We start from the raw sequence: 12,789 nt of genomic DNA, 5'->3' as shown, positions 1-12,789 counted from the left end.
CTGATTCAGGTTTAGGCATCTCAGCTGAGCCCCTTTTGGAGTTCAGGTTGATTCCTAACTCCTTCACACTCCAATCCCTTACTTTCTAGATCCAATCTTCCCACCCCTTATCAACCGGGGGGGGGGGGGGGGGGGGGAGGAGGAAAAGAGAACTCCTTCACCCTTCACCCTTTCCTTCTCCCATCTTCTTAATCTACTCCACTATATCAATTAAAACACCATAAAATTTGGCAGCTGACTTGGGAATTTTATTATTTGGGTTTTTCATTAGGATTTTTATAAATAAAATTCTTGGCAACCTAAATTAATTATACAGTCTCAGCCATAATTTCACCCTTTACAATACTCATGATTAGCAGTTGTGATTTCATGAAGATGTTGCAAAGGACACAGAGAATGAATGGTCTGACAGGTGGGAAAACGGAGAGAAGACGGATAAAACAAATCTAGAGAAGAGAGGCATCAGAAAAGGTCATTGGATTGGCAGTAAAGGCTCACTGGCAACTTTGGTCAAAAGCTAGATTTATAGAGAATTCCAATGAGAGAGAAGTAGATGCACCCTAAGTTACAAATAGCCTACTTGAGGAGTTTAGCCATAAGAGAGAAGAGAGTGGGCAGCTGGGTGGCTCAATGGATTGAGAGCCAGGCCTAGATTCGGAGGTCCTAGGTTCAAATCTGACCTCAGACACTTCCCAGCTGTGTGACCCTGGGCAAGTCACTTGACCCCCATTGCCTAGCCCTTACCACTCTTCTGCCTTGGAGCCAATACATAGTATTGACTGTAAACCTTAAAATTTCTTAGACTTATAAATGTTGGAAATTTCACTATTGGGAAATTTCATACTTGAAAAATTTCCTATTGATAGTGGGTCTTGGCTATTGGAATGTGAACCCCATTGGCATGGGAGGTTCCTCCTCCTCCCTTCTTAAGATTACTTTAGGACAGAAACCTTTTGCTGAACAATGGAAAGGACTTTGACCTATGCTTAAGCATAGAACAGGAATTTCTTTGAGTAATGAAGTACTTTCTGCTCTTCAGCTGCCTGAAGCCCTAGCTGTAGTTCATTGCTCTGCCCATACAGGTGGCTCTGACCCTGTCTCTAGAGGAAATGACCGAGCAGATGCCGCTGCAAAACTAGCAGCCATAGAAGGACCTGGATTAATTTTAACATTAACAACCACTGATGATTTAAATTTATCACTTTCCTATAATGAAAAGGAAGTGAAAAATGGAAACAAAAATTTAAAGCAAAACAAATTAATGGAGTATGGGTGTCATCTGAAGGAAAACCCCTGCTCCCTAGAAGTTTCTATAACCAAATTTGCATGAATCCGGAGCTGCAGTACAAGCCGGACCACTAGACTTTTCTCTGCATGACCTGAACCCAGGAGATAAAGTTTATATCAAGAATTTCAAGCGAACTGGAGCAACTCAACCTTCATGGGAAGGACCATTCCAAATATTATTAACTACTCCAACATCTATAAAGATTGGAGAAAGAGACTCTTGGATTCACTGCTCACATGTGAAGAAAGCATCTTCTGCTGAGACTGGTTGACTCTGTTCTATCATATGAATTGTGACTCTATCTTTTCATATGAATTGGAGATAATAATCCATAGACAAATGGATGCTGTTTTTTTTTCAAGAATATATTGAATTACTGATTTCTCTTCTTATTTTTCTTTATTTCTTTTCTTTTATTTTTTGATCAGAATATTTGATTTTTTTCTCATTTTTTGTACTGAAGGCACACATAATTAATATTAATATTATTTTTCCCTGCAGTAATACAAGTTAATATATATACTCTTGCTATAATATCAATATATGCCTAAAAGCTTTAAACTATGGGAACCTGCCATTTATTGATAAAATATTATAGGCTTCTTATATTATGGCAACTTCCTGTAGTCTTGGCTACAAATGGCTAAGTGAAATATTACTGCATTCTGTCCTACATACTTGTGGGACAGAAATTACTTTAAACTGGACCTATACAAGGCCTATTTTGAATTTTTCTTATGTTTTTTTTATCATTTTTCTATTCTTTTGATAATTGACATATACACCCCCATAACTGCACATTACATTCTGAGCTAAACTTGATATATATATATCATATTATATATATATATATATATATATATATATATATATATATATATATATATATATATTTTAATACTTCAGGGGGGATTGTATTTTAATTTAAAATCTAAGAATTTTTGAATTTTTTTTTGTTTGAGATTGTATTTTTATAAAAATCCAAGAATTTTGTTTAAGATTTTACTTTTATAAAAAAATTCAAAGATTTTGATTCTGTTTGAGAAAAGATCTTCAAGAAAGAAGCTTGAAACTTTTATATCCAGAGAATGAACTGTTGCAGAAAGATGCTGAAAACCTACACTTCATCAAGAAGATCAAGAATAAACTTTGGATGCGATTGATTGAATTGAACTTTTGATTGAACATTTATTGTAACTGTACATATTTATGCCAAAAGGGACTGCCCCTAATTTGGCTTTCTGTCAATGCGCCTAGCAAACATTGGTTTTGCTTTCTTTTCTTTTCTATTTCCTCTCTCACTATTCTAATTTCTCTTAGAAAATTAAATATTGTGTATATCTTTAGTTAGAAGTGAATTTAGAACTACAAAATGATTATGTTAAATGATCAATGGGGAGACTAGTCTCCCAATGATCATCAGGGGGGATTGTAAACCTAAAAATTTCTTAGACTTATAAATGTTGGAAATTTCACCATTGGGAAATTTCATACTTGAAAAATTTCCTATTGATAGTGGGTCTTGGCTATTGGAATGTGAACCCCATTGGCATGGGAGGTTCCTTCTCCTCCCTTCTTAAGATTACTTTAGGACAGAAACCTTTTGCTGAACAATGGAAAGGACTTTGACCTATGTTTAAGCATAGAACAGGAATTTCTTTGAGTCATGATTGATTTTAGAATTGATACAATGGAGATACTTGGAATGACAGAACCAAGTCTTGGAAATTGCAATCTCCACCCAACTCAGTCCTAACAGGATTTAGGAAGGGCTGCAGCATAGATCAAAATTTAATTATTCCAATCTCTACCCTACTCAGGGTAACAGGATTTAGGAAGGGCTGTAGCAAAAGATCAAGATTTAATTATTTGAGAATATGACCTCCAACAGACACGTGCAAAGCCACAGACCTCTGGGCGGTCCTGGGTTAAGCTAGAGCCACCACTGGCACAGGGAAAATGATGGACAGTGATTGGTAGATGTGAGAACTGAGGGGAGGGAACTTGGATGGGTCTGAGGACTGAAGGTAGGTTGGAGAGTTTTTGGCTCTGAGGGGTTGGAGAGGTGCTCTGAGATGCTTGCTCTGAAGGAAGCTGGAGGTGGGGGCCCTGAGACTGTTTCTCCATTTTGGTCACGTGAGTAATAGGGACTGATCTCCTTTCTTTGCCCCAGCTATCTAAGGGCTTGGGCCTTTTGGCCCAGCCTAAACAGAAGGGGTATTTAAGTCCTATTCCCTTCTCTCCCCTTTCTCTCTCTCTATCTCTAATTCCTTTCTTCCTCCTGTTTGTAATTAAACTCTATAAAAGGTTGACGGCTGACTTGAGTTTTCATTTAGGAATTACATAGCTGAATTCCTTGGCGACCTTAAATTAATATATATCAGTCTTTTAAAGTGATTTCCTTGTCACATGACTCTAAGATGGAAGGTAAGAGTTTTAAAAAAAAGAGAGAACTATCTGAACACAACTACAAAACACTCTCCACACAACTAAAACTAGACTTGAAAAATTGGAAGAACATTAACTGCTCATGGGTAGGATGAGCCAATATAATAAAAATGACCATCCTACCCAAACTCATCTATTTAGTGCCATACCCATGGAACTTCCAAAATTTTTTTTTTACTGATTTAGAAAAAACCATAACAAAGTTCATTTGGAAGAACAAAAGATCAAGGATATCCAGGGAAATAATGAAAAAAAAATACAAAGGAAGGGGGCCTTGCAGTCCCAGATCTCAGACTATATTATAAAGCAGCAGTCACCAAAACAATCTGGTACTGGCTAAGAGACAGAAAGGAGGATCAGTGGAATAGACTGGGGGCAAGCGACCTCAGCAAGACAGTATATGACAAACCCAAAGATCCCAGCTTTTGGGACAAAAATCCACTATTTCATAAAAACTGCTGGGAAAATTGGAGGACAGTGTGGGAAAGATTAGGTTTGGATCAACACCTCACACCCTACACCAAGATAAATTCAAAATGGGTGAATGACTTGAATATAAAGAAGGAAACTATAAGAAAATTAGGCGAACACAGAATAGCATACATGTCAGACCTTTGGGAAGGGAAAGACTTCAAAACCAAGCAAGACTTAGAAAGAGTTACAAAATGCAAAATAAATAATCTGGAATACATCAAATTAAAAAGTTTTTGTACAAACAAAACCAATGTAACCAAAATCAGAAGGGTAGCAACAAATTGGAAAACAATCTTCATAAAAACCTCTGACAAAGGTTTAATTACTCAAATTTACAAAGAACTAAATCAGTTGTACAAAAAATCAAGCCATTCTCCAATTGATAAATGGGCAAGGGACATGAACAGGCAGTTCTCAGCCAAAGAAATCAAAACTATTAATAAGCACATGAAAAAGTGCTCTACATCTCTTATAATCAGAGAGATTCAAATCAAAACAACTCTGAGGTATCGCCTCACACCTAGCAGATTGGCTAACATGACAGCAGAGGAAAGCAGTGAATGCTGGAGGGGATGTGGCAAAGTGGAGACACTAATTCATTGCTGGTGGAGTTGTGAGTTGATCCAGCCATTCTGGAGGGCAATTTGGAACTATGCCCAAAGGGTGATAAAAGACTGTCTGCCCTTTGATCCAGCTATAGCACTGCTGGGTTTGTACCCCAAAGAGATAATAAGGGAAAAGACATGTACAAGAATATTCATAGCTGCGCTCTTTGTGGTGGCCAAAAATTGGAAAATGAGGGGATGCCCATCAATTGGGGAATGGCTGAGCAAATTGTGGTATATGTTGGTGATGGAATACTATTGTGCTAAAAGGAATAATGAACTGGAGGGATTCCATGTGAACTGGAACAACCTCTAGGAAGTGATGCAGAGCGAAAGGAGAAGAACCAGGAGAACATTGTACACAGAGACAGATACACTGTGGTACAATCGAAGGTGATGGACTTCTCCATTAGTATCAATGCAATGTCCCTGAACAATCTGCAGGGATCTAAAAAATACTATCCACAAGCAGAGGATAAACTGGGAGTAAAAACACCGATGAAAAGCAACTGCCTGACTACAGAGGTTGAGGGGATATGACTAAGGAGAGACTCTAAATGAACACTTTAATGCAAATACCAACAACAGGGAAATGGGTTCAAGTCAAGTACACATGTGATACCCAGTGGAATCGCGCGTCGGCTATGGGAGAGGGAAAGGTGGTGGGAGGGGGGGGCGGGGAGGAAAAGAAAATGATCTTTGTTTCCAGTGAATAATATTTGGAAATGACCAAATAAAATAATGTTTAAAATTTAAAAAAAAAAGAGAGAAGAAGAGAAATGGGGAGCAATCAAGTGTCAGATAAAAATCCTTACTAGGCATTCTATGCATGAGCTAGATAAGGAGGAAATAGCTCTAGAATGTTTGGACATGAAAAATGGAAGTTTGGGGGAGGGAGCAAACTGGCATGGGCAGGCAGCCCCTGATGTCCTATTATGTGAATTCAAAAGGTGAGAAATCCTGCCATAGATGATTGCTGATTTACACAGAACAGGATACACTTGCACGCAAATAATCCACCAAGGACCACACTTGTTGCCATTGGATTTATTGCTGATGAATGTACTTCATGACTCTTCCTCTCAAAGCACCACCTAATAGGCTAAGTGCTCCCCAATTCTCACCATCCTGGTTACCTGTCCTGGTACCACTTCAGTTTGCCAACATCCACATACGATGTGATGATCAGAAATAAACAAGGATGATTATCTCAGAATCTCAAGAAAAGAGAGTATCAAGGAGAAGAGGATGACTGACAGTGTCAAAGGCTTCAGAGAAGTCAAAGGGGAGGAGGGCTGAAAAAAGGCCACTGGGTTTGGCAAGTAAGAAGACTATCAGTAATTCTGGAGAGAGAAGCTTTGGTTGAATGTCCAGGTTCTTCTATGAAACCTACTTGTAAGAATGCATGTAGTGGGCAAAACTCTCTACCATGTCTTTTCATGTCTAATCTGTCCAAGCTTCTAGACCTTCTGGGTTAATAAGCAGAGGCTGCTTTACTTCTCCAATTCCTACTTTGAATTCTGTAATTCCGTGTATTTGTTTCAGAAGTACAGCCAGATAAGCAAACAAGTCATTATTACTAGAACTTCAAACAGCCCTGGCACAAAAGATGACTATAATCAGTTTTCTGAATCAGTTATAAAATTAGTCTAAAAATAAATCAAAATAAACACCAGTGCTTTAAAATGAAGTTTGGTTCTTCCAAAAATAAAACTTTTATGTGCAGAATTTATACAGAATATCCAACCCACCAGTCTCCCAAGTTCTTGATTTTCATATATATACATTAATCTTCAATTGCCTGGAATGCTCAGGAAATGGTATTCTAGTAAATTTTAAGTTCTGGTTAAATGAACTTGAACTGGAAATCTTATTAAAGATTTAACATTGGTTGAATATCTTTCTACTAAACTAAATTTTTAAAAGTTTCTTACTATTAAGGTTTTTTTTTAATTGTACTTCATATGTATAGCATTATTGAGAAGAAAAAAGACCTTTGTGACCATACAATCCAACCTTCTCATTAAGAGAAAGGACCCGAGTCCAGTCCAGTGTCCTCAGTTGCCACAACTACATGTACTTGGTCATTCTTTGATAACTATGACATTTGGAGATGGGGAAGAGAACCACACATTGATGAAAGGTCATTAAATGCCCTGAAATAAAGTGAGCAAACAAGCATTTTTTAAAAATGATTTTATTCAATCTTGGACAACGGATGGTTTCTGGCAATCTTTGTTGTTCAGTAAGATAATGCAATACTAAATAATGGCTAATTGTCAGGCCAGCTGGAAAATATGGATACATTGTAGGCAATACAAAGAAACAAGTATGTCGTGCTCAGGAAGTTAAGTCCAATTCTGGAAGAAACAAAGCATCAACCATCTGATTGATGGCACCTCTGAGGTCAGTTAGTCGAACCTCCTCATTTTAAAGGGGCCTCGAGAGATGAAGTGACTTGCCCAAGATCATCAAGTTAGTATCAGAGATCGTATTTTAACCTGAAGTCTTTGACTCTGTAGCCGGCAGGTTTTTAAATCTGAGGACCAGCAGTGAAAAAAAGAGAAACGTCTGCTAGGCAATGAATCACCCAGTGGTTTGGGTAGACTAAAAGGAAGGTCTCCCTACCTTGAAATGATTACTGAGATTCTAGGGATTAGGATGTCTATTAGGCTATACAGAACTAACAAACAAGGGAACTCAACAACTCCAAATATCTGATTTGGGCTGGCAGAAGGCCCAAAGGAATAGTTCTTGTTTCTTCTTGTGGGAGACTGGAGGCAGAAATCAGTAGATTTCCTATATCAGACGAGGAAGGGTACTTAGAGATCATCTACTCATCTAGTTTGAATAACCTGGGGAAATAGCAAAAATAGTTTCTCCAATAGCCCTCATGGATAGTCTTCCAAAGCTCTCTAGGAAAATTTCCAGGAATGGAAAATCTTCAGTTCAAGTTTACTATCTAAAGAAGATCAATTTAAGAGGAACCTAAATAGGTTCTGCACAGAAAATAGGAGTACTCAGTAACGGGAATGAGATCAAATCCACCTTCCAATATTGAATCAAGCAAAGTGACAAATGTATCAAAATACAGGAATCAGAAGAGCAGCTATGTGGCACAGTGGAAAAGCATAAGGCCCAGAAACAGGAATATCTAGGTCCAAATGTGGCCTCAGACACTTCAGAGCTGTATGACCTTGGGCAAATCACTTAACTTCCATTGCCTAGCCCTTACTGCCTTGGAATGGATACTTAGCATTGATCCTAAGGCAGAAATCAGAGCGATAGAAAAAATTTTAAAGTAAAAAACATCAAACATATAAATACAAGGTAACATACTTTGATACATACTCAATGATAATTAAGTCTATTAATCCACAATATAATCCATTAAGATATATCCTCTTTTTTTGCAAAGCAATAGGAGAGAAGATGGGGAAAGGCCTCTGCAGGGAAGGGCACTGAAGACAAACTATTTGTAGATATTAGGCCATTCTTAAGCTGTGGATATAAACTGTAGGTACTAACACATCCATGGATTCTGCTATCCAACTTGTACGGATGATATGACTTTTTAAAATTTGATTATATGATTTATTTATCTTATTTTTTTCCCCAAACCATTACCTTCTGTCTTAGAATCAATACTATGTATTGGTTCCAAGACAGAAGAGCAGAAAGGGCTAGGCAATGGGGGTTAAGTGACTTGCCCAGGGTCACACAGTCAGTAAGTGTCTGAGATCACATTTGAACCCAGGACCTCCTGTCTCTGGGCCTGACTCTCAATTCACTAAGCCACCCAGCTGCCCCCTATATGATTTATTTTCGAATAAGACTTTACAAGTGATTTTTATTCCTTTGGCATGATATAACAGTATTCTCAACATAGGACTCTAGTACCACTTTGCAGCCAAGCCAAAGAGTCAAGAGTTCCTGAGTACTCAAAGGTTCTCACACAGAGGAGAGGACAACATAATCCTAGGAACAGGAGTTCCCCTGGAAAATCACGACTTAAAATATATGGGAAATGGCAATCATGAACAATAAGCCCAAATTTCAAGGCAGAAATCCATGTATAAATGTGTGTGTAGATATATAAATGCATATCCTTTGTATATTACTTTAAAAACAGGAGGAAACGTGCATTCACAATTAAACCTAATGTTAATCTTCAACAATGGACTTATTCCAGAAAATGGTCATTTGGATCCTTTCTTTTTACTAAGTGTCTATAATAGTAGTTCTTAAAAATATTTTAGTAGGAAAAGGCTTAGGAAAACAGACAAAGGAAATAATTCCTTTTGCAAAGTATTCTGACTTTGGGATTTTCCGAAACATTCCAGGCTTTATAAAAATACCAGTAACTTTACTTCTTACTTTTAGTTTTTTAGTATAGCGGACCAGCAAATACTGGAAGTGAGGAAGAGGGCCTAACAAAACCCCAACCACCCAATTATCTATAGGAACAGAACGTTATGATCAAAAAAACTTATCCTGTCTTTTCTTTAAAAAGTCATTCTTCACTTTGAACTAGATTTTAACAAACCTCACTTAAATTCTCCCCCAAATATGCAAATGACCTCATTTTGAGGTGAAAGACCTCTAAGCTTAGAATTAACTACTTATATTTAAAAGGGAAACACAAGACCTTCATTTATCACTAGAGAATCTTTGAGTTCTGAATATGAGTCTATGCTATACAAAGATAGAATATTAAAAATAGCAAAGTGATCAAAAACACCCTTCTGTGGTTATATTTATGATCAAGATTTTAGCTAACTAGAACTCCAAGCACAAAGAGAAGAGAGAAAAAAACCCCTCCTAGATTCTGCCCAGGCCAATTCAAAAGAAAAATCTAGACATTCCCAGGGTTGGTGTATCTATCAGATGCTATCAACCATTTCTTTTAACAAGGAATTACCTACCTCACGGGTGTTGTGAGGATTAATTCATTAGTGTTTGTAAAGCACTTTGAGATCCTCAGGTCAAAGACGCTATAGAAGTGCAAAGTAGCAGTATTATTACCAGGTTCTTGATTTGCGTAAGGAATTTCCCAAGCTTTCAAACCTCTACCCAAGAATTTTTACTGCAACAGACCCAGCAGCTTTGGGGCACTTAACCCTTGGTGACTTGGTCTTAGGACCACTTAATCGTGAAGATCCAACATCAGAGCTGGACAGAGGATAGAAAGTGCCCTGGAAACTTGGGGCTGTGCCTATGGCTAAATTAACTGGCCAAGCTTTACTACCGATCTGCAAAAGGGAGGTCAGGAACAAGGGGAAAGCAAGCAAGTCATACTAAGGATTTGCACCATTTTGATGGGAAATCTGGTCCATCAATCTTGGAAGCATGTTCAGTTCTAGCCACATCCTTCAGTCACAGCATTTAACATGGCTGTCAGGTTTTTTGCTTTATAAAAGCAAGGTTGGAGAAGGTTCTAATAATCAGCTCCACTTTGAGAAAAATGTTATCACTAAATCTGGGAAAATGGTTCTAGAATCCAACTTAAATATTTAGTTTTTTCATGCCCGAATGTCATGCAACAGGCACTTAAAACACTGACTGTGGGTGAGCAGTTAAAATGCCCAGGACTAAAAGGGACACCCCTTTTTGATTTTAATTTGGCAGCATTTTTAAAGCAGAGTATAAGAGCATATTCGACAAACCCCTTAGAAGAGGCTGGCCCATATTTATGATCCACATAGCTCTAGGAAAAAAAAAAGAAATAAACTTACAGTGAAAGAAAGCCTCAAATAGTCCTTTTAGTCAATTTTCCTAAGATGTTTGGGGGAAAAAACAAACAAACAAGTAAACTAAAAAAGCCAACTATGGAGAAAAATGTGAAGCCATCTGCTAGAGATGTCTTGTCTGGTCTCTGCCATTTAGATCAAAGATTAATCTATGAAAAAGGCTTTGCAAATCTTAAGGCACTCCGGGTTACTACTGTTGTCATTAATATTATTTGCTCTTTCAAACAATGACCTCAGGCAGGCAGTCTAAGCTTCCAAATACATCTGAAGAATGTATTGTTAACAACCCAGGGATTCAAGATCAAACCTGAAGAACTCACCTCCTGCTCCTGTTGGAAGATGACGACTCTACCTCCTTTATCTCCTGTTGCTAGCAATTCTCCAGAATGGTTAAATTCTACTGTAGAAATTATATCTGCTGTATAATCAAAAAGAAACAAGAAGTCAGTATTTCTTTCCTGAATCAATGCCATACAACTCTCAGTCATAGAATATGTTTAAAAGGAAACATTTACTCACAATCCAAATATCAAGCAACACTTAAATAGATTTTGATTTGTTAAGTTTAGGTAGTAATTGTCAAACCCCAACAATCAAAAACATTTCTCCCAAATAAATCATGTTATGATATTATTTATAACTAAAAACATAAATAATGTACCATTCTAGTTGTCTGATCTATATGGATATGTTAAAAAAAAACACCTCTGCATTTAGCAGAATTAAGAATTGATGTTTCATTTTATGTTTATGGAAATAAATCATTTTACATTTTAAAACCCCATCTTACTCTAATTTCCATTGTTTACATATATTTAGAAAACTTCTGTGCCATTCCCTAATTAACAAATGGTCAAAGGATACAAACAAGCAATTTTCGGATGAAGAAATCAAAGCAATCAATAATCATATGAAATAATGTTCTAAATCACTCAATCAGAGAAATACAAATTAAAATACTGAAGTATTACTTCACATCTATCAGATTTCTGGCCAATATGGTAGTAAAGGAAAGTGGCAAAATTGGGGCACTAATGCATTGTTGGTGGAGTTGTGAACTGATCCAACCATTCTAGGGGATAATTTGGAACTATTCCTAAAAGGCTATAAAACTGTGCATACCTTTTGATCTGGTAATACCACTACTAGGTCTGTATCCCAGAGATAATAAAAAAGGGAAAACTACCCACTTGAATAAAAATGACTGTTCTTTTTGTAGTGGCAAAGAATTGGAAATGGAGGGGATGTCCATCAATTGAGGAATGGCTGAACAAATTGTGATGCATGATGGTGATGGAATACTATTGTGCTATAAGAAATGATAAGCAAGAAGATGTCAGAAAAAGCTGGAAAGATCTATGGGGACTGATGCAGAGTAAAACGAGAACCAGGAGAACACTGTATACAATACCAGCAATATTGGATGATGATTCTCTGTGACAATCCTGAAAGACTTACAAGGGGAAAGCTATCCGCCTCCAGAGAAAGAACTGTTGGAGTCATCTTTTATATCAGTGTACTTATGGTTCTATTTTGAAGTTTTGGTTATGTGTGAGTGCTCTTACAACAATGACCAATATGGAAGTGTATTTTGCATGACAATAAAAATTAAAATTAAATCTAAAAAATTTTACTAGTAGATATAAGAATACTATATCTGGAAACACCTGGAAAAAACGCTATGGAAATTTTACTGAGGAACTTGTTACTAATTCATAATTTATTGGCTCAATCAGAAAAGGTGACGAGATCGGGGCAGCTGGGTGGCTCAGTGGATTGAAAGCAAGGCATAGAGCTGGAAAGTCCTGGGTGCAAAGGTGGCCTCAGACACCACTCTTCTGCATTGAAACCAATAGACAGTACTGATTCTAAGATGGAAGGTAAGGAGGGAGGGGAGGGGGAAGGGGGGAAGAGAGAGGAAGGGAGAGAGGGAGCTCCTCCCTATTACGCTTGCTCAACCAGGCAAGGTCTGTGTTGGACTCGTAGTCAAGTTACACACAAAAGTAAAAGTCAATTTTGGAGCAAAGTTCAAATAAGGTAATTGTTTTTTCTTCCCAAGTAATACAACAGTTATTTTTATGACGAAGAAAATTCTAAGGCAAAGAACCAGGCCTTACCATGAAGAGATTACGTTGAAGGCTAGGTATATTATTCACCACGTTATTTAAACAAACTCTCTTAAACAAAGCATTCACACAAAAAGGAAATATGCTGAGAGTCCTAT

At 37.4% G+C, this 12,789-nt stretch overlaps 1 protein-coding gene across 2 annotated transcripts in view; it reads right to left on the bottom strand.

Moving 5' to 3' along the window:
* The window catches only part of PPP2R2A (protein phosphatase 2 regulatory subunit Balpha), a 112,009-nt gene that overhangs the window by 21,899 nt on the left and 77,321 nt on the right, over nt 1-12,789 (bottom strand). For both annotated transcript variants that reach the window (XM_007477811.3, XM_056814614.1), the window contains exon 3: nt 10,886-10,983. In XM_007477811.3, coding sequence (XP_007477873.1) covers nt 10,886-10,983 — 98 coding nt within the window. The remainder of the gene's footprint in view (nt 1-10,885; nt 10,984-12,789) is intronic.

This window comes from Monodelphis domestica, chromosome 1, assembly GCF_027887165.1.
Source record: "Monodelphis domestica isolate mMonDom1 chromosome 1, mMonDom1.pri, whole genome shotgun sequence".
NCBI classification, from domain to species: Eukaryota; Metazoa; Chordata; class Mammalia; order Didelphimorphia; family Didelphidae; genus Monodelphis; species Monodelphis domestica.
Note: the sequence above shows the minus strand (reverse complement) of the source record. Positions and strands in the feature narration are given on the sequence as shown.